This window comes from Arvicola amphibius, chromosome 12 (genome assembly GCF_903992535.2).
Source record: "Arvicola amphibius chromosome 12, mArvAmp1.2, whole genome shotgun sequence".
NCBI lineage: Eukaryota > Metazoa > Chordata > Mammalia > Rodentia > Cricetidae > Arvicola > Arvicola amphibius.
In genome coordinates this window covers 123,783,698-123,804,040 of record NC_052058.2, presented here as the reverse complement: position 1 = coordinate 123,804,040, position 20,343 = coordinate 123,783,698, and the positions used below count along the sequence as shown (strand labels likewise).

At 43.4% G+C, this 20,343-nt stretch overlaps 1 protein-coding gene across 1 annotated transcript; it reads left to right on the top strand.

Annotated features, from left to right (window-relative positions):
• The first annotated feature begins 1,940 nt into the window (after nucleotides 1-1,940).
• On the top strand, nucleotides 1,941-20,121 carry Tph1 (tryptophan hydroxylase 1). Its single transcript, XM_038313955.1, has 10 exons — nucleotides 1,941-2,054; nucleotides 6,917-7,100; nucleotides 8,634-8,734; nucleotides 11,652-11,719; nucleotides 11,860-12,056; nucleotides 15,128-15,263; nucleotides 15,917-16,043; nucleotides 17,585-17,680; nucleotides 18,305-18,438; nucleotides 19,947-20,121. Exons 1-10 carry the CDS (start codon nucleotides 1,941-1,943, stop codon nucleotides 20,119-20,121), a joined length of 1,332 nt encoding a protein of 443 aa, XP_038169883.1.
• The last annotated feature ends 222 nt before the right edge of the window (nucleotides 20,122-20,343 follow it).

Here is a 20,343-nt window from a genome sequence, read left to right as displayed (position 1 = left end):
GTGGCTCCTTCTCGGGAACCCGTTGATGAGGTCTCCGGGTAAGGACAGGTCTAGCCTCCAGTAGGAGCCTGGTGGAAGTCCTACCCCTGTTGGGTTCCCTCTTCTTTCCTTGTAGCTTTTTTGGGGACAGCAGATCCTATTCTTTAGGACCTTCTTCTATGTGCCAGGAGCAGACTCTTTCCCATGTCAGATTTGGGCTTTACAGGGAACCCTGTGAAGTAAATGCATATTGCATTTTATAAATAAGGATGGATCTGGGGGTTCCGAATGGGAACCCAAGTCTGTGTGACTCCTTGCTAGCAGAAACAAACACATTAACCTTTCTTTTCCATTTAAGTGTAGCTCTCTTTTCTTTCTCTCTCTTTGAAGGGAATCCTTCCTTATACTCCACCAAAGGGGAGTCTCAGATGCTAGGCCTCTCAGCACCACACCTGCACTTGGTACCCCGTCCCAGGTAACAGCTGGCAGAGGCATAGGTCCTTCCTTGAGACTCAGGGCTTGTTTATAGTGCAGGTAAACTTAACCATGAGGAAATGTAACTGTCTGATTTTCAGAGGTGTGAAGTGAACCCCACTGATGTGTGTCCTGGCCATCTTGGAGTGGAGGTGGAGGGGACAAGCCCCAGGTGTGCCTGTGGCATGACTGTTCCAGGGTCACACACTTGGTCACTGGAGTTCCCCTGTGCATGTGTTGTAGCTACTGCCCTATATCACTGCAACCATCTGGAGGGAGGCAGTTCCGCCTTGCCTTTCTGGACGGTTCTTTTATCTTCAGTGTGCTTGCTTAAGCCTATTTGTTTGTATTCCATCTCCACTTCTTTCCCATCTGGAGAAGAAAATCAACATCCCTGGGGATTCTTTCCAAACCATTTCTCCATCTTAACTTAATCTTAACTTCAAATTGCCCACACTTTCGAAATCCTCAGCTGTGCTTCCTTGATAAGTCATGTACTGCTGATGAAGCTAAGGAAGCAGAGTTGGTGTGTGCACACCCTTCGCTATGCTCTGCTGAGGCCCCTGGTCAGCTGACCTCCTTCTTGGCAGGTCTTATTTCCAGTGCTGGGTCCTGCACACTGGGGCATCTTCATTCAGATGAACAGGGTCCCTGTCGTTGAAACTGACTCCTTACCTTCCAGGGTGATCTTCTGCCCTTGAGGGCAAACCTCTCCCTTTGTGGGTGACCCTCCCTTTTATTTTACGTAGCTGCAAAGGGGCTTGAAGGGGAGTAGAAGGCTAAACCTGGAAAGAAATACCAGAGAAAATGATAAGGTTCTGGCAAGGGCTTTGGGATTGCTGAATGAATGCCCTTAGGCTAGGCAGATCAGCAGTGCTGTGGGAATGTGGCTGTCAGCACAGCCACCTGAATACACTAGGTCAGGCCTCAAGTGTTCAGGATAGGAGAGGGATGTGTGCTGTCAAAGACCCAGTGTCAACATGCGTCCTCACCTCCTACAGCTGTGTGACCATAGCTATGTTAGTCTTTCAAAGCTCTAGTTGAGTTTACACATAAACAGAAGGCCTGGTCCCCACTTTGAAGGAACTTTACTTCATTTTTGGGTGCAAGACATATATGTATGAAGCAGGTGGGGAAGCCACCCAAATTCTGATGGGAGACGAGATAGACCTTCACAGAGGATTTAGTTTGAAGCTTGAAATAACCAAGGAGACTGCCAGAGGCTGGAGGGATTGATCAGTGCCCTCCGAGGTCAGAAAGAAGAAAATGGAAGGTTCTGACACCCATCAGGTGCCCTTGCCTTTCTGGGCACTCTGCTAGGGGGTGTCTCACTTTCTGGCCCCACTGCTCCCTCAAACAGCCTGTCAGATCCATGGGTTTTGCAGGTGAAAAAATGGGAGCAGGGAGGTGGATGAAGTCTCTGCTGCTGCCCTGCTGCTCACCGCTGTGCTCAAGCCTCATCTGAACTGTCCCTGTCCAGACACACCATGATTGAAGACAAGGAGAACAAAGACCGTTCCTCGGAAAGGAGCAGAGTGACTCTCATTTTGTCCCTAAAGAATGAAGTTGGAGGACTCATAAAAGCACTGAAAATCTTCCAGGTATGGCTTTCCCATAAACCCCATCTGAAAACCAGTCTCGGAAATACTATTGAGAGTGTAAGGTACTCCCAGTCAATTCCTCAGAGATGGCCTTCAGAAGTCTCTTTTTTTAAAATTGATTTTTATTGAGCTCTACATTTTTCTCTGCTCCCTCCCTGCCTCTCCCCTCCCCCCCCTTCAACCCTCTCCAAAGATCCCCATGCTCCCAATTTACTCAGGGGATTTTGTATTTTTCTACTTTCTACTTCCCATGTATATTAGATCTGTGTAAGTCTCTCTTAGTGTCTTCATTGTTGCCTAAGTTCTCTGGGATTGTGATTTGTAGGCTATTTTTCGTTGCTTTATGTTTAAAAACCACCTATGAGTGAGTACATGTGATAATTGTCTTTCTGTGTCTAGGTCACCTCACTCAAAATAATCTTTTCTAGCTCCATCCATTTTCCTGCAAAATTCAAGCTGTCATTATTTTTTCTGCTGTGTAGTACTCCATTGTGTAAATGTACCACATTTTTCTTATCCATTCTTCGGTCAAGGGCATTTAGGTTGTTTCCAGGTTCTGGCTATGACAAACAAAGCTGCTATGAACATAGTTGAGCACATGTCCTTGTGGCACAATTGAGCATCCTTTGGATATATACACAAAAGTGGTATTGCTGTGTCTTGAGGAAGGTTGTTTCCTAATTTTCTGAGAAATCGCCACACTGACATCCAAAGGGGTTGTACCAGCTTGCATTCCCACCAGCAATGCAGAAGTGTTCCCTGTTCCCCACAACCTCTCCAGTATAAATTGTCATCAGTGTTTTTGATCTTGGCCATTCTTACAGGTGTAAGATGGAATCTCAGAGTTGTTTTGATTTGCATTTCCTTAAGTGTCTTTCGGCCATTTTAGATTCCTCTGTTGAGAGTTCTCTGTTTGGGTCTGTACTCAATTTTTTTTATTAACCACTTACTTTACCTAAGTGTTGTTCAGGGAATGGAGACACAGCTCAACAGGTAAAATTGCTTTCTGTTCTTGTGGAAGACACAGGTTTAGTTCCTAGCACCCACACCAGACATCTCACAGCTGTCTCTAACTCTAGTTCCAGGGGATCTGATGTCCTCTTCTGGACACTGCACACCGCTGATGCACAGCACTCAGAGCAATATATAAAATAGATGAAATATTGTGCAGTTCTAAGAAATGGGTAAGAAATACAACAGCCTAGGAAAGAAGAGACAGAGCTAAGAAGGAGATCGGGGGAGGAGTCACTGCATAAATTTGAGAGCTTTCAACTAAATAAACTGTTTTACACCTAACAAAATGCCTAACCATGTAATATTGATATTATTTAATGATATGTTAAATATTTTCAGGTGACAAAGTAGCAAGAATTCTGCAATTGTCATTTCCTACTTTCAGAGCCTTAGTACATATTGTCCTCAAATATGTTTTTAATGCAGCATAGGGAGACTGAGGGCTAATGTGTTTTTATGATCCTTAAAATGTTCCTATTTAAAGTTTTCTTTTTATTTTCTGTGCATGTGTGTGTGTGTGTGTGTGTGTGTGTGTGTGTGTGTGTGTGTGTGGTATAGGTGTGTGTGGTGTATATACACATGTGCAGAGGCCAGTGGAGGATGTCAGGTGTCATTCTTTGTCATTCTCTGCCTTATGCCTTTGAGACAGGGTCTCTCATTGAGCCTGAATCTAGGCTGGCAGCCAGCAAGCCCCAGAGACTCCTGTCTGAAACCCCATAGTGTGGGGGGTGTTGGCAAGTGACTGCGCCAAGCTTTTTATGTGGGTGTTGGGGATTCAAACTTGGATCCTCATGCTTGTGCAGCAGACACCTTCACCCACTGGGCCATCACCCAGCCCCTCTCCTACAATTCTCCTGATGAAATATGTGTGAATCAGGCAGAGCACACATGTTTATGGAGCACTTGCTATGCGCAGGGTACTGGAGATAACACTAAGCATGTGGATCTGAAGAAAACAGACATGCTACCTTTCTTCACAGAGAGTATGATCTTGAAAAAGAGGCAGACATTAAACACTTTAGTAAGTACAACACACTCACATACTTACACACAGAAAGAGAGATACCAGGTACAGTAACTTCACTGACACTGGAGACTCTAACACAGTTTAAGGACAGAGGAACACAAAAATTGATTTCTTTTTTTTTCAAAAATTGATTTTTAACAAACTGTGTGAAGAGGCTATGTTATGGTGCTTGCACACCACATGGCTGGGCAGGTTCTAGAACAGACTGTGTGTATACAAAGCCCTTATGAGCTGGGTGGTCATTGACGTTAATCTCTCTGCATGTCTTGATAAAATAAGAGAGAACACTGCCTACCTCATGTCATTAAGAATTGATAGTTAAAGTGTTCAAAGTAAACGGTCAATAAATGCTGACTAGCATTATAGAACAGGGTTGTCTCCATGACTATCAGTTAGCCATTCAAAGACTAAACATGGACATGCAGACACTGCTCTAGAAGAGCATGAGAGAAGGATCCTGCCACACGGCAGAGCCTCAGCCACCTCTTCAACCTGTTGCTCTCTTCCTTCTTTAGTAATGAACTATGAAAGACCAGCTTTGCTACTGTTCCCTCCTTGCACTGTGAATTAACTTTTTCTCAGTGTGAGCAATGATATTGATACCATCTCCCTTTGTTCTTTTACCCCTTCCTCCCCAAATTCAGTACTGTATTATTATTATTATTATTATTATTATTATTATTATTAATTATTGACATACTAGGAGTTAAACTGAGGGCTTTGAGCATGCTGGGCGAGGGTTCTGTCTCTCAGGTGTATCCTCAGCTCTGTTTACTTATTATTTTGAAAGAAAGTCTAATTATTCTCATCATTCAGGCTACCCTCAAGCCCATGATTCTCCTGCCTCAGTCTTCCAAGTAGCTAGGCTTACATTGTTATTTGTGTTGCAATTACCTCTGGACCTCTGAAGTCTATACCTTTATTTCTTCTTCTATCACTTTTCATTTTTATTTATTGTTAGGGTTTCTTACATGATTAAAAATTCAACATACTATATTATAAAGAAAGTACCAGTCTTTTGCTCTGTAGTTTAGACTGGCCTGGAACTTCTTCAGGCTCCTGAGTTCAGTGCCTGCAGGTGGGAGCCACCACATCTGGCTCATTCTTAAATGTTGCCCAATTTCTCAGAGAGCCTCGGATGTAGAGCATGGCAGACGCTTTCTGCATGGAGTCTTCTCCCCAGCCCCACATGGTTTCCTCGCTTGGCCTGCCCTCCCCTCCTGCCGTCTTTATTTCCGTTTCATCCTAAGGTGCACTGCCACTCCTGTTCCCTTGGACCCACGCTTTTGTCTCTTCGATGGGTATCTGTGCATCTAAACCTGCTGCTTGTGTTTCCTTGTGCTCTCCAACTAGACGCTAGATGGTGATTGTTCCCCATGTTTGGCTTTTGTGTCTGAAGTGCTTTTTCCTCAGATACTCAAATGTTGTCCCCTGAGGCTTGCACATGTGGTACTCAGATCTCAGACTGACAGGGAAAGGGATGGAAAGAAGCAGTCTGCCTCACCAGTTACCGTGGCTGTCCATATCATTTTGACATTTTGACATACATGACATTTTCAAAGAAAACTTCTGTTTTTAAAAGTAACAATAACATCACATTCTGAAAACTAATTTTATTGAATTTCTCCAAGATTCTTTCATCTCGGCAATTTGATGTTTGAAATTTTTTTAAATTTTTTATTTATTCTTAAATGTTTATTCTCTCTCCCTCCTTCCCTTTCTCCCTCCCTCCCTCCCTCCTCCCTCCCTCCTTCCCTCCCTCCCTCCCTCTCTCATGTGTGGGGAGCTGTGTGTGTGAATGTGGAGGTTGGTGTGAGGAGTCAGTTCTCACCTTCCACTTTGTGGGGTCCTGGGTTTGAACTCAGGTCCTCAGGCTTGGTGGCAAACACATTGACTCACTGAGTCATTTTGTTGGCCCATGTTTTAAGTTTTTTTGAGAAAGAGACTATGGGAGCTAGGAATTTAGTTTAGTGGTAGAGTGTAAAATGTACAAGGTCCTGGGTTCAGTACTTAGCTCTGACTGAACACACATATGCACAGGAACACACACACACACACACACACAGAGAGAGAGAGAGAGAGAGAGAGAGAGAGAGAGAGAGAGAGAGAGAGAGAGAGAGAGAGAGAGAGAGAGAGAGAGAGAGAGAGACTGTAGCCAGGGTAGCCTCAAAACCACTATGTTTGAAGTTGAAGAAGACCTTGAACTCAGGACTCTTCTACTTCTTGAGTGTTGGAACTCTAGGCATGCACCATCACAGCTCAGCACTTGATGCTTAGATCTGAGTCCTAACCAACCCTGTCCATTTGGGGGGGGGGGGGCTCCTGTGGTTGTCACTTCACTGGTTTTTAAAGGGTATGATGAGTTTTCACACTTTCATCTAATTTTACAGGTTGCAGCAGGGAATTATTTTGCCATTAGTAGCACTAAACCCACCTTCATCCCCCAGTTGGGCTAATTCTGATAAATGTTACATTGTTTTTGTGCTAATGAAAGTATTCTCCTCGGGCTGGAGAGATGGCTCAGCGGTTAAGAGCATTGCCTGCTCTTCCAAACGTTCTGAGTTCAGTTCTCAGCAACCACATGGTAGCTTCTGTACTACATACTACATACTACATCTGTAGTAAGGTCTGGTGCCCTCTTCTGGCCTGCAGGCATACACACAGATGGAATATTGTATACATAATCAATCAATCAATCAATCAATCAATATTTTTTTAAAAAGATTGCCCAGATGTTATAAAAAAAAAAGAAAGTATTCTCCTCAACAATCATTAGCAACCCAGGTGTGTCCACTCAGTCTTTACCCTCTATTTTACATAGGAGAAGCATGTGAACCTGTTACATATCGAGTCCCGGAAATCAAATCGAAGGAATTCAGAGTTGGAGATTTTTGTTGACTGCGACATCAGCAGAGAACAGCTGAATGACATCTTTCCCCTGCTGAAGTCCCACACCACTATCCTCTCTGTGGATTCCCCAGATCAGCTCACTGGGAAGGAAGATGGTATGTTTGAAAGGGCAAGCTCTCGATGTCTGTCCAGCCTCCTCTTCATCTTGAGGACACGGAGACAAAGACAACTCTGTCTTTTTAAAGTCCTCATAGTGCGGTAGTGAAGGAAACACAATGACAACCGATCAGAATTCTAGGGGGAAATCCTGAGGCAGCATTTTACGGAGGATGGAGGATAAAGGAGCCTTGAACACGAGAAGGGTGGGTTGGAGGTTGATGCTCTCTCTTAGCTCCTCAAGCACTCCCAGATTCCACAGCCCTGGTCTGCCTCTCCCCTCACTCTTCATAGGTCTCTCGAGTGCCTTAATTGTCTTTAGTGCCAGACAATTAAGCGGATATTTGAATTTGGGGGAACATTGGCAATGTTTGACATCTGAGATCTGAAACTTACTATAGACCAGGTTCCCACCAAAAACCTGCTCAGAGATAGAGCCTTCTGAGATTTCAGATGGAAAACATGGAGGTGAAGTTCTTCATTTCTGACAAGAAATTATTATAATTTAGTTAAAACAAGAGACAAATGGATTCATTTTGTTACTTTGGATTCAGTAGTCTCTTCAAATTACGTCACAATCTTCGGAGTGTGACCAGGGCTGCTGTTCATATGCCTTCATGTTCTTGTTGAATTGGATTCACCTCCATTTCTGGCTGGCAGGGAGCAACTTCCCTGAGTCCCTGAGCTCTCTTCTTAAACAGAAAGGACAAAGCACTGAAGAAGGGCTGACTTCCATGTTCCTCCTCCACTGGCCATGCTTACCTTCGGTAGGCTGCCTTGGCATCTGCAATCTGCTGACCTCACCTACACAGCAAAGAGTTTTCTAGAATGCTAGATGGTTCCTTTGATATTAATGTACATCAACTCAGGTCAGATCACAGACAGACAGACACACGCACACACATACACACACATACACCTGGTAACTTATGACTCCAGTTCCAGAGGATCCTACACCTCGGCCTTCTTAGCACCAAATACTCATATGTATGCATGCATGCACACACATATACTGAATTAAAAATAGTTAAATAAAAACTTTTCAAGACAGGGCTTCTTTGTGTAGCCATGACTGTCCTGTAACTCGCTCTGTAGACCAGACTGGCCTCAAACTCACAGAGATCTGCCTGCCTCTGGATCCGGACTGCTGGGTTTAAAGGCGTGCACCACCACCTCTGCCAATTTTTTTTAAATCTAGAAATTAGATATTTGGACATGACACCCTGCTTCAAACAAACACTGCTATTAAAAGCCTTTCCTGGACTTGCACGCTGGTCTGTAGAGTCCTCGTCTGCCTTCATAGGACAATTATATATGCGAGTTAAAAATGTAAACTTTAGCACTTGGGAAATCAACCTGAAGATTAATTTTTTAAGAAAGTAAAGCTGATGATTTTAATTAAAATATAATTCCTGGAAATAGAGCAGTTCACTTGTCTTATATACGAGTCCCACCCAGCTGCACTTTCCTGAACGTCTCTTTATTTAGATCATCTCCTCAAACCTCAGTGGCTTTGGGGTTTTATTTTGCAGTTATGGAGACTGTTCCTTGGTTCCCAAAGAAGATTTCTGACCTGGACTTCTGTGCCAACAGAGTGCTGATGTACGGCTCCGAGCTCGATGCAGACCATCCTGTAAGTTATCTTTTTAAAACACCTCCGTAAAAATACTTTAAGGCAAACTAAAACATTAAGGACAATTTAAAAACTTTTAAACATTGATTTATTTATTATAGTTTTATGTGTGTGGGGGGGCGGTGTTTTCCCCTACATGTATGTATGTGCCTGAAGTGTCCTCGGAAGCCAGAAGAGGGCACTGAATCCTCTGGAACTTGAGTTACACATGGTTGTCAGATACCATGTGTGTGCTGGGAACCAACTCTGGATCCTCGAGAACAGTCAGTGCTCTTAAAGGCCAAGTCATCTCCCTAGCACTAGGGGTAACTAGTGTTTTTCAGACAAGTTAATAGCATATATTAACTATACAAAATACTGAGTTTCATTGTGATATTTCATACATATATAAGATATCTTGACTATACTCACTTCAATTGCCCTGTTTTGTTCCTTACCCCAAATAACAAGGGCAACTTGATTGTGGGAAAATCCTTTTTCTGAACTAAGTAGAATTTGTTGGAATTGGGATTTCAGGTAGCAGAGCAGTTCTCCCCAGAGGTAGAAGTGAGCCAGCAGAGAGGAAAGTATCTAGTTCACTGGCTCCAAGATCTGCCCTGTTTCTAGCATTCCGTCATAAAGCTATGCCCAGAGCCGCACAGCTGAGTGTGTTTGTAGTCAGTTCCTGCTAAAATGGGCCTGGGTGTTTGAAATGCACTAAAGGGAGTCAGAAAACCCCTACCACCATGCTGCCCAGTTTGACCGATTAGGCGGTTGGTGACCCAAGAAGTTGTTTCCTTGGAGAACTTTATAGCACAGCCGTGAGCTCAAGAGCTGGAACCCAGAGCACTGGACTTGTGTTTGATTCTCTGGGTTCTAGGGAGGGAAGAAGAGAGAATGCAATTGTGGAGTCTCACAGATCTGGCCTGCACATTAGCGCCTCCTGCTTTCTAAGCTGCATGAATGTGGCCACGTAGCATCACTTTAGATAGCCTCCAGAGGCCCCATCTGTTTGCCAGATAATCTTACCAAGTAGCTATTGGCAGTGAAATGGGCTGCTCACCCTCAAGAAGCTGCAGCCTAGTTGAGGACGAGCATGTCTTAACATATTGCAAGATAAAATGTACAAAATGTGCCAGAGGACATTAGCAAGTCGAACATACACCAGAGAGCAAATGCTTCTGACTGAAGGCATCAGAGAAAGGTGACATTTCAACTGGATCCCAAAAGATTTCAGCAGGTGAGAGATGGAAAGAAAAGACAGTGGGGTGGGGGCAGGGCACAATGTGAGCAATGGTTCTGAGGTGAGAACCCCCGGGGCATGTCAATAGAAAGGTGAGTACCAGTTTTACACGTGTCTACGGCTAAGGATGTTCACCTCCTTCATAGTTTAAAATTTGTTTCTAATTTATCATGATTGCCACATCTCTTAGTAGTTCCCCTGCCTCCATCCTTGACACCTTCACACCCATGATTGAAATCATTAGACTGGAAGCCTCAATATGACCATTTTCTCTCCTCTTCCACACATCACCAGTGGTTGGTCCACATAGCATGCTAGACACAGTCCAGTGTCCATCAAACTGAGGAGCAGACAGACAATGAACGATCGGCAGAGCTAGGCGTGGACTATTAGTGGCCGTACAAAGGCACAACAGATGGTAACTTGGGGAATCTGAGGCAGGATGAGTACCACTAGTTTTAGGTCAGCCTGGGAAACATAGAATATGTCTCACAAAACAAAATGAAACAGGCATGGAATACCATGCTACAACATGGGTGAGCCTTGAGTGAAGCCAGCTACAAAAGGCCTCATGTTTATGATTCCATTTACCTGAAGTGTCTAGAAGAGGTAATTAACAGAGGCAGAGACTAGATCCCTGGCTGGCAAAGGATGGGTTTGGGAGGGGGATGAGGAAGAGATAGCTAGTATGATGTTTCTTTTGGGGGGTGACACAATTTTTCTGAAGTTGCTATAGTCTATGACCACACCACCCTGAATACAGCCATGAAATCAGAGGGTAAGGATGGACACAGTGACAGATGCCTGTTGTCTCAGCTACTTCCAAGCCTGAGAATTGCAAGTTTCAAGGTTAGCCTGGACAACACGGTGAGATGTTGTCTAAAAATATAAAAAAAAAAAACAGGCCAAAAATATGATCATGGCTTTGAGTTTCTATGAATGGCTGTTTCATGGCATCTGAGCTGTATCTCGGTATAGCTGTTAGTTTGAGAGAACACCAACATAGCCCTGAGGTCAAATCTAAATCCCCGAACAGCCCTGTAATCTGAAGGCCCTGAACTAGTCATCAGCACCATCCGTGCATCATACAAGTGCCAGAAGCAGGGTGTGGCTTGCATTTTTTGTATCCTGAGCATGTTTTCCTTCTCTGTGAAAGTTCTGGTGACCCCTCTGTCCTCCACGTTGCTCATGTCTCCACATGACAGACACAGCTTGGGGGTCACTGCTGGGAAGTTTAGTTCAGTTAAGTCACTATTTTAAGTATTCATTTTGATTTTAGTATTATTTACAGAGTTCTAGGCAGACTCTCTATTGCCAAATTACACCTCAGTCTTTTTATTGCCAATTCTGACCATAGGTAAATATAACTGAAGGTCCAGTCAAATGGTTAAGGAGAACAAAGTAAGAGAAGAGCTATGTACCTAACTAAGATGGCATTCTCTAGTCAGCCTTCATCTTTGTACTCACTGTGGCATCTTTGTATAAAAAGTATTATTTCTTTTTATCCATGAGATGATAAAACTGTCACAGAACTACTGACATCAAAATTAAAATGCTCACGTATCTCTAAGCATTGTTTGCGTGTGGTAACAATTGTGCTGTTCTTTGATATCTCCACTCAAAACAATGAATTGCTTCCTAAGTGTCATTTTCAAGTATTTTTGGTTTTAATATTTAATTACTTTTGATTATCAGGGCTTCAAAGACAATGTCTACCGTAGAAGACGAAAGTATTTTGCAGACTTGGCTATGAACTACAAACAGTAAGTATATTACAAGCCAACATATCTAACTTTGAGATAACAAAATAATGGAATAAGGTGTGTTTGCATAGTAAGTAGAAAGTCAAGTAAGTGTAACTACCTAACTACAATGCAGAATTCCCTCATCTTGATCTCATTAGTGGGGACCCCATTCCCAAGATTGAATTCACGGAAGAAGAGATTAAGACCTGGGGAACCATCTTCCGAGAGCTGAACAAACTCTACCCGACCCACGCCTGCAGGGAGTACCTCAGAAACCTTCCTCTGCTCTCGAAATGCTGTGGCTATCGGGAAGACAACATCCCACAACTGGAAGATGTCTCCAACTTTTTAAAAGGTAGTAGCCAGCAGATCTGTGTAAGAGGGTGTTGATCTGCTTCAGCAGGAACAGTGTTGTCTGTGAGGAGTGAATTCTAGTTACGTGGAAGGGCCAGAGTCTTCTAAACTCATCCTGGAGGACTGGATACTTTAGTGGTAACTTGGAGATGTAGAGACTGTTTACTAAATGTTTAAACATTTGACATATTAGAATCTGTTTCATATAATAGAGAGATTACTATACATATGTATATATTACTATATACTATATTACTCCTTTTTAAATAAAAAGAAGACCTTATTAGAAGAGTCATGTGAAAACAGCCTTGCAAAGTGTTTAGATCTCATTAACGAGGATGTCTGTACCAGACCTCTGTACCTGCCTTCAGGGTTGTATAGAGGAGACAAGGGCATCTGTGCACTCTCTGACACTGGGTGGTCTCTGACGCTGGATGGTCTCTGACGCTGGGTGGTTTCTGACGCTGGGTGGTCTCTGACGCTGGGTGGTCTCTGACGCTGGGTTGTCTCTGATGCTGGGTGGTCTCTGACACTGGGTGGTCTCTGATACTGAGTGGTCTCTGACGCTGGGTGGTCTCTGACGCTGGGTGGTCTCTGATACTAGGTGATCTCTGATGCTGGGTGGTCTCTGATACTGGGTGATCTCTGACGCTGGGTGGTCTCTGACGCTGGGTGGTCTCTGATACTGGGGGGGTCTCTGATGCTGGGTGATCTCTGATACTGGGTGGTCTCTGACGCTGGGTGGTCTCTGATACGGGGGGGGGGTCTCTGATGCTGGGTGGTCTCTGATGTTGGATGGTCACTAATGTTGGGTGGTCTCTGATGTTGGTGGGAGTCTCTGGTGACTGAAGGATTTCTTGAGCCTTTTTCCAGACTAAGATTCTATGATTTTTTAGAACAAAGAAGTGTGTGAAACTAGAATAAACGAAAGGTAAGGACAGTTTTGTTTGATTCAGGCCTCTTTAATTTTTCTAGCTTATGTAGAGAGTAAAACAATCATGGATCATGATCCAGACTCTGCTGTGCATAAGAAAAATCAGTATCTCCGTGTCTCAGCAAATCAGAGACCATGGTGAGAAATGCTGCTTTGTAGTGTTGGGAACTCAGTGCAGGGTCTGTGGGATGCTAGGCAAGAGCTCGTCTCTGAGCTGCACCCCTCAGCCCAGAAGTTATGTTTTTGGTTCATATTGTTAATATTTTTTTTCCTGGCATAAAGTGTTGTCTGAGTTTCTTAAACAGTTAACAAACACCTTCCCATTTATTCAACCCTTTAATTCTCCTTATTTAAAAACCATGCATAAAAGCCTAAAGGAACTGAGCAGGGAAGCACAGAATGTTTCATGAGGACAGGAATAATGTATGTGTTTCTGATGAAAAGCTAAGGTTTGAAACATGGCACAAAAGCACTGCAGGGGTCCTTGCTGGACTCATGCAACCGCGTGAGTCTGTGTCACAGGCGTCGTTCACTCAGGCTTGCAGGAAGCATTTTGTAGATATGAAACTGAGGGCTGCTCGCTTGGGGTCTGGAGAGGGACTGGCCAGAGAGCCATTTACTGTTTGAAAGGCAAGTGTCAAAGAAAACAAAATTAGAGGACAGTTCAAAATCTCAGGTAAGGACACCAATACCACCCATCATAGTGGTCATTGGACACACATTGCTTTTTACATAGTAAACAATTAAATTGTACTTGATCAAAATATTAGGGTCTTGGCCACACCAGCCATGTATTAAGTGCTCAGTAGTGACAGATGGCTGTTGACCTATTGGGCAGGACAATAGGGAGCATTTCCATCAAGAAATGTAGAAGATTCCATTGGATGCCTTTCTGCCTATCAGAGTGGGGGCGAACTTGCAGAGCAACTGGATGGATCTGGAGTGCCAGTGTTGGAGGGTTTAGGGTTAGGTACAAGACAATGATCTCCTGAGCTGCTGGAGCCCAGCAGCCACTTTTCTATACCCAGAAGACAACCTTGGCATTTGGGTGAAAGAACCAGCCAGCTTATCTGAAATAAAAAAGAACTATGGAAGATAAAAATCACTTGAATAAAAATGACTATGATTGAAAAAAATACTTTTAAAGTGAATTTCTCAAGCATCACACTAAGTAATAGACTTTATTATGGTATTTTATGCTTATGTGCCATATGTCTGGAGCCATTGTCCTCTACTGCCCCTTTCTTCTGAATGGTGCTGATTCTGCTTTCATGCCACATGCATCCCATTATACTCTCTTCCCCCTCTTCCCCTTCCCTAAGACCCCTTCTCCTTCCTCATAATCCCCTTTCAGTTTCATGATCTACACATACACACATCCACACACACACATAGACACACACATATGGGGATTTCAATTTAGGTTCCGCATATAAGAGAAAACATTCAGTATTTGTCTTTCTGAGTTTGGCTCACTCTTACTACGATGAACTCCAGTTACATCCATTTTCCTGCAAATGCTATGACGTCATTTTTCTTTATGCTGGGATGCGATCCCACTGTGTGTATGTACTGCCGATGGCCGTCTAGGCTGACTCCGTGTGACTAGCGCAGCAGTCAACACAGATGCACTGTATCTCTGCAGTGCGTGGTCTTAGTGCCCTTTGGAAATATGCCCACGCGTGGTCTGCCTGGGTCATGTGGTCATTCTATTTTTAGTTTTGTTTTGTTTCTTTTTGAGAAACTTCCACAATAACTGCCCCAGTAAAATTTCTACTGTCAGTGTGTAAGAGTTAAACTGCCCTGCACATTTGAAGGAGGGCACCAAGTGTAAGCTAAGGCCTACTGAATTCGTGTTTCACCGTTATCATCTCCTGTGCTCTTTGAGCACATTATTAAGTGTTTTATACCTTTTACAACAAAGAGAAAAATCCTTTTATAAGCGTGCAAGAAGGTGTGGTATGTAAAAGGATCACTGCCTGTTCCTGGGATGTGCTTAATAATGCTTAGCTTACCATAGTAGACACAGGCTACGTTTTCGTTTCCACACCCCTTGGAAGTGCTGCCTGGTGCCACTGGCCAGTGTCAGTGGTCTGTGGCTGAGGTAGACATTTTCCATTTTCTACTTTGTTTTGCAGAATGTACAGGGTTTTCCATCCGCCCTGTGGCTGGTTACCTCTCACCAAGAGACTTCCTGTCAGGGTTAGCCTTTCGAGTCTTTCACTGCACTCAGTATGTGAGGCACAGTTCAGATCCGCTCTATACTCCAGAGCCGTAAGTACTCAGGTCATTCATTCATCAAGTAGTTGCTTATAGTGATGGCACCCACTTCACAAAGCATCTTGTAAGTGCTCATTGAAGCAGCATATGTCAAGCCTTTAGGGGAATGACTGGCATCATAGCATACTCCATAACAATAAGTTATTAGTAATATTAATAATTGTTATGTTAATTGTCAACTTGTTAGATGCCAGGTACAGTTCTGTGCACAAGGGGTGTAAAAATCAGATAAAATTATTGTCTTCATAAAGTTTTATTTTGGGGAATATATAAATGATAAACAAGTAAATGCAGTATGTTTCATGTCAGATGATGGTATGTGCCATGGGGAAAAAATAAAACTAGGAAAGAAAGGATACAGGCATGTATATGGGAGTTGCTTTGGGAAGTGTGATCAGATAAGGCCTTTTTGAGGAAGCGTGGCAGGAGAGACTAGAGTTAAGTGGGGGACTTGGGATATCAGCGGAAGCGTGTTGAGAAGACAAGATTTGGAACCAATGGTATTTCTGTATTCAGTTAATATCCCTTATGACCTATCACTCCTGATCAACTAGAGTAAGAGCAAGGTTGACCTTGGGTTGGATTCAACAGTAGTTGATGCATTTGTGCCAAGCATCAGAGCGTGACAGATTGTGTCTCCGTTTCAGAGATACCTGCCATGAACTCTTAGGTCATGTTCCTCTCTTGGCTGAACCCAGTTTTGCTCAATTCTCCCAAGAAATTGGCCTGGCTTCGCTTGGAGCTTCAGAGGAAACTGTTCAAAAACTGGCAACGGTATATATCTGGAAAGAGCTGTATAGTCCAGTATTCTCCACTGGGTGTGGTTGGGAGTATTTGGGTAGTTTGAAGTCCATGTTCAAGGTAGCCATTAGAAAATTTGTTTCTACTTTAAATGTTTATTAATTTAATAATGTTAAATGAAGTTATAAAAATTTAAGGTTTCTCCAAAAGAAACACAACATTAAAACAACACAGAAACGCACAAGATTGATTTAATATACTAATTTTTAGATTTAAAAAATGAGTGATGTCTTATGAACCAGGGAAGGAAGGAAGGACATATTAGGATGAGGCTTAAGACAGGTGAATATAGGCTTGGTACCACTGGGAGCTGCTCAAGGGTGGAGAAGGGTTGAAAATAGACTCACTGGTTATGAAGTTGTGGTTTAGGGATGTTAGGCATCCCTGAGACCTTTTGTGGAGTCCTTGAGGACAAAATTATTCATAAGTAAAAGACACATAGTGTATTTATAATGTGACAGACAGGGCTCAGATGCCACATTGAGTCTGAACTTTAAGTGACCACCATATGCTGAGTGAGGCAGTTAAATAATATGCACATTTCTTTGAAGAGGGGAGCCAAATGCCTGCCCTTTTCTAACTGCATAACCGCATAAAGCTGAGTTTTCTTCATATACTTGAACCAAGTACAGTAGCAGATATGGCAATCCATCTGCCTCCCCAACAGACATTAAATACTGTCTAGCTAGACAAGATGTGAACAGTGTGGGATTAGCTGACTCAGTCCCTCCACACTATGAATGCATAGGATTGTAATTGTTGAAAATTAAAATCAGCATCAGCAAGAGGCTCAGTGCCCCCAAGCCTGATGACCTGAGCCCCACAGGTGTCCTCTGACCTTTCACAGGCGTGTGTGTGCATGTATGCACATGCACATACACACATACATACACACACACATGCAAATAAATGTAATAGAAATTAAATTAAAGTTAAAAAGATGCTGGCACATAGTTGGGAGCATTCTTCCTGCTCTTCCAGAGGACTCAGGTTTGGTTCCTCTAACTCCAGCTCCAGGGGATCCCATGCCCTCTTCTGGCCTTTGTAGGTGCCCACATACATACACATAAGTAAAAATGATCAAAATAAATTTAAAAGATGAATAATAATTTAAAACAATGCTAGTCTTTTGTTACTTTTTGTTTTGTAAAATATACTTTCATTAAGTGCTACTTATGTAGCCATACAATGGGTTTACCACATTTAAAATAGATTTTTAAACACCTTTATTGTTTCTTGGTTTTAACTTTAATATGGTCAGTATAACTATGGGTAACACATACACACAGAGAGATCTTTGAACTCCTAAGTAATTTTCAACCCTGTATTAGAGTCTTTACCCCAAGTTTAGAAAGTCCTGGTGCACAACAGGGCCAGATTGTAGAAAGACTTGGGGCCTAGACTTGAAGTCCTGGGCTTAATGCTGGGTGTACTTTGGGCTGGTGACTAAGAACTGGAATTTCTTTAAAGTGAGATGTTCAGGTTGTGAACATGACATTGGCATCCTTTTGCAGTGCTACTTTTTCACTGTGGAGTTTGGTCTGTGCAAACAAGATGGACAGCTGAGAGTCTTTGGCGCTGGCTTGCTTTCTTCCATCAGCGAGCTCAAAGTAAGAGACATCAGACTTTGCACACAACTGTGTCCACCAACACATTCAACATGTGTGGAGGCAGAGCTTGCATCTGACAAGCCTTTACTGTGGCAAATTTCTAGAAAAAAATGTGTCTTTTAAGTAGAAAGTGTTTTAAAGCTTTAAATAAATTTCTGGGATGCAAGCAGTAAATTCTGAACCAAGTAGGGAAGTGAGACCTGGTTGCCTAAGAGAACAATGAGAGAGCTCTGTGCAGTGAGCCTTGCAACAAGCGCTGTCCAAGGTACTGTCCAGTGCTAAAGGAGGCTGCTCTGTGGTGGTGGGTAGAAGCGTGCAAGTGACCAGTGGAGGTAGACGGTAGGTGTCGTAATGCATACATAAATAAATGAATAAATAAAGATACTTGGGTTCCTCCTATGTGGTGAAGAAAGTTAAAATAAAACCCTTGAGATGGTTTTGAGTCATTTGTGGGGGACAGCAAGCCTCTTTTGGGCTAGACTGGGTGAAGCAGCAATGTAGTGAGTCAGTCTGGGGTTGCAGACAGGTCTCTTGCATAACTCAGATCAGAGGTGTGTCAGTTGCTGCAGTCATGAATTCTGTGAAGATAGAGGCAGTATTTGGTCACCATGCTTTGTCCCCCAGCATGCGCTTTCTGGACATGCCAAAGTTAAGCCCTTCGATCCCAAGGTTGCCTGCAAGCAGGAGTGTCTCATCACAACCTTCCAGGATGTCTACTTTGTATCTGAGAGCTTTGAAGACGCAAAGGAGAAGATGAGGTAAAAATCTCTCTCCCTCAAGCTTCCATTTACTGAAAAAATAATGTCCAAAGATACAACAGTCACAGGTATAAGCAAGTAGGTAATTGGATGCCCACCAGGAGCTTTCTACCTAAGGCATATCTGTTGTTTCTGTTGTTTAGAATAGGTGAATATCATATATTAAGCAGTTGCATATGGGAATGGGATACATTGAGAGATTGGCTCCTTCCCATTCCTTCCCAGCAGAATTTATAGTTTAGCATGGAAAAGTGACTATAGACACAATACTGTAGTAATAGGGAAGTGATGAGAATGGAGACAGAGAGGAAACACTGTCTTGCCTCCATTGGTCTCCTCTCCAGCTGGAGAAGCACAGAAATCTTGGAGGCAAGTGAGACAGATGGAAGACTAGCTAGAACTGAGACGCATCAAGTTTTGGGCTGAAATGGCATGGAGAAAGAAAGAGTGATAGAAAGGCATGGGGATATTTCAGTGCAGTCAGATCTCCTGCTTTGTCACCAGGTAAGCATGCTGTCAGGTGGGGACAGCTGGAACACAGCCACTTCAGATACTTTTGAACTCCAGGTGAAAGTAAAATCTGGACTAAGATAGAGGTAGCAGGGAGGAAGTGACTGTGGAAGCAGGATCCAGAAAATAGCATGCAATGGAGGAAGTCAGGAAGCCACACTGTGAGGACAGGGGGTTGCAGGGTTGAAGATAATGCTTATCTTCCAGGAGCTTGTTATGCACAAAATCAAATAGCAATAGCAGCTGTGCTTCCTCCAGCACAGATGGCGTCCTTAGGCAAAGCTGCAGTGGTCCCCACTGAGGAGACAAGATGGATGGGAGCCTGGATTCTAGTACCCAAGCATGTACACTGGTTCCAAGCTGTGCAGTTATCCTTTGGGGTTTTGAGCATGATTGTTCTGTAGGGTACCAAGTAAGAGGTTCAAATGTTGAGTTGATAAAGGAGACAGATTTTAAACCATGAGGAAAGGGTGGGGGGATTAAAGTTACTTGAGAAGAAGCTAGAAACCTAAGCTGAAAAAAATTACACAAGTATGGGAAGCTAGGTCTCTCTTCTCTCTCTCGCCCCTCCCCATCCTGTCCCCTCTTTTTATTATGTAAAACATAGCTGAGGAGTGTCTTACTTTGTGGCTCAGTACTGCCATTATCTTCTGACATACTGACAGATCAAGCTACTGTGGGTGATGCCCTTAGTGAAGTCAAGAGGTCAAAAGATGGGCTGTAGATCACTTCCATGACATAAGACATGGGATTAGTGCTCAGTATGGGAGAATGGAGAGGGGGAAGAGGGAGAGGGAGAAGGAGGGATTGATATTTCCCTCCAAGGCCACAGTAGATGGTGTTGAGGTCACTAATGTCAGGACAGAGAAAGCAGGTGTGTGTGTGTGTGTGTGTGTGTGTGTGTGTGTGTGTGTGTGACCAGGTCTTCTGTCCTTTGTTAGGGTTTTGTAACTTACACTCATATAAATTAACACTCCTTTACTTGTTGTCTTAAATAGAGAATTTACCAAAACCATGAAGCGCCCATTTGGAGTGAAGTACAATCCGTATACTCAGAGTGTTCAGGTTCTGAGAGACGCCAAGAGCATAACCAGCGCTGTGAATGAGTTGCGGTATGACCTCGATGTCATCAGCGATGCCCTTGCTAGGGTCAGCAGGCGGCCCAGTGTGTGATTGTCTCCAGTCCGAATCCAGAAAGTCAGTGAACTTCAGTTCAGAGCCAGGGCCATCTCTTGCTTCCCCCGAAGACCTGCTTGAGGAGGACACCAGCTCCCAGCTTAACAAAATTTCTCATCTCTCTAATAAATCAGCCACTGTCTCTGAAAATGCACACCTGGATGCTTTAGCCACCGCTAACAATAACAACTTCTTCTTCTTCTTCTTCTTCTTCTTCTT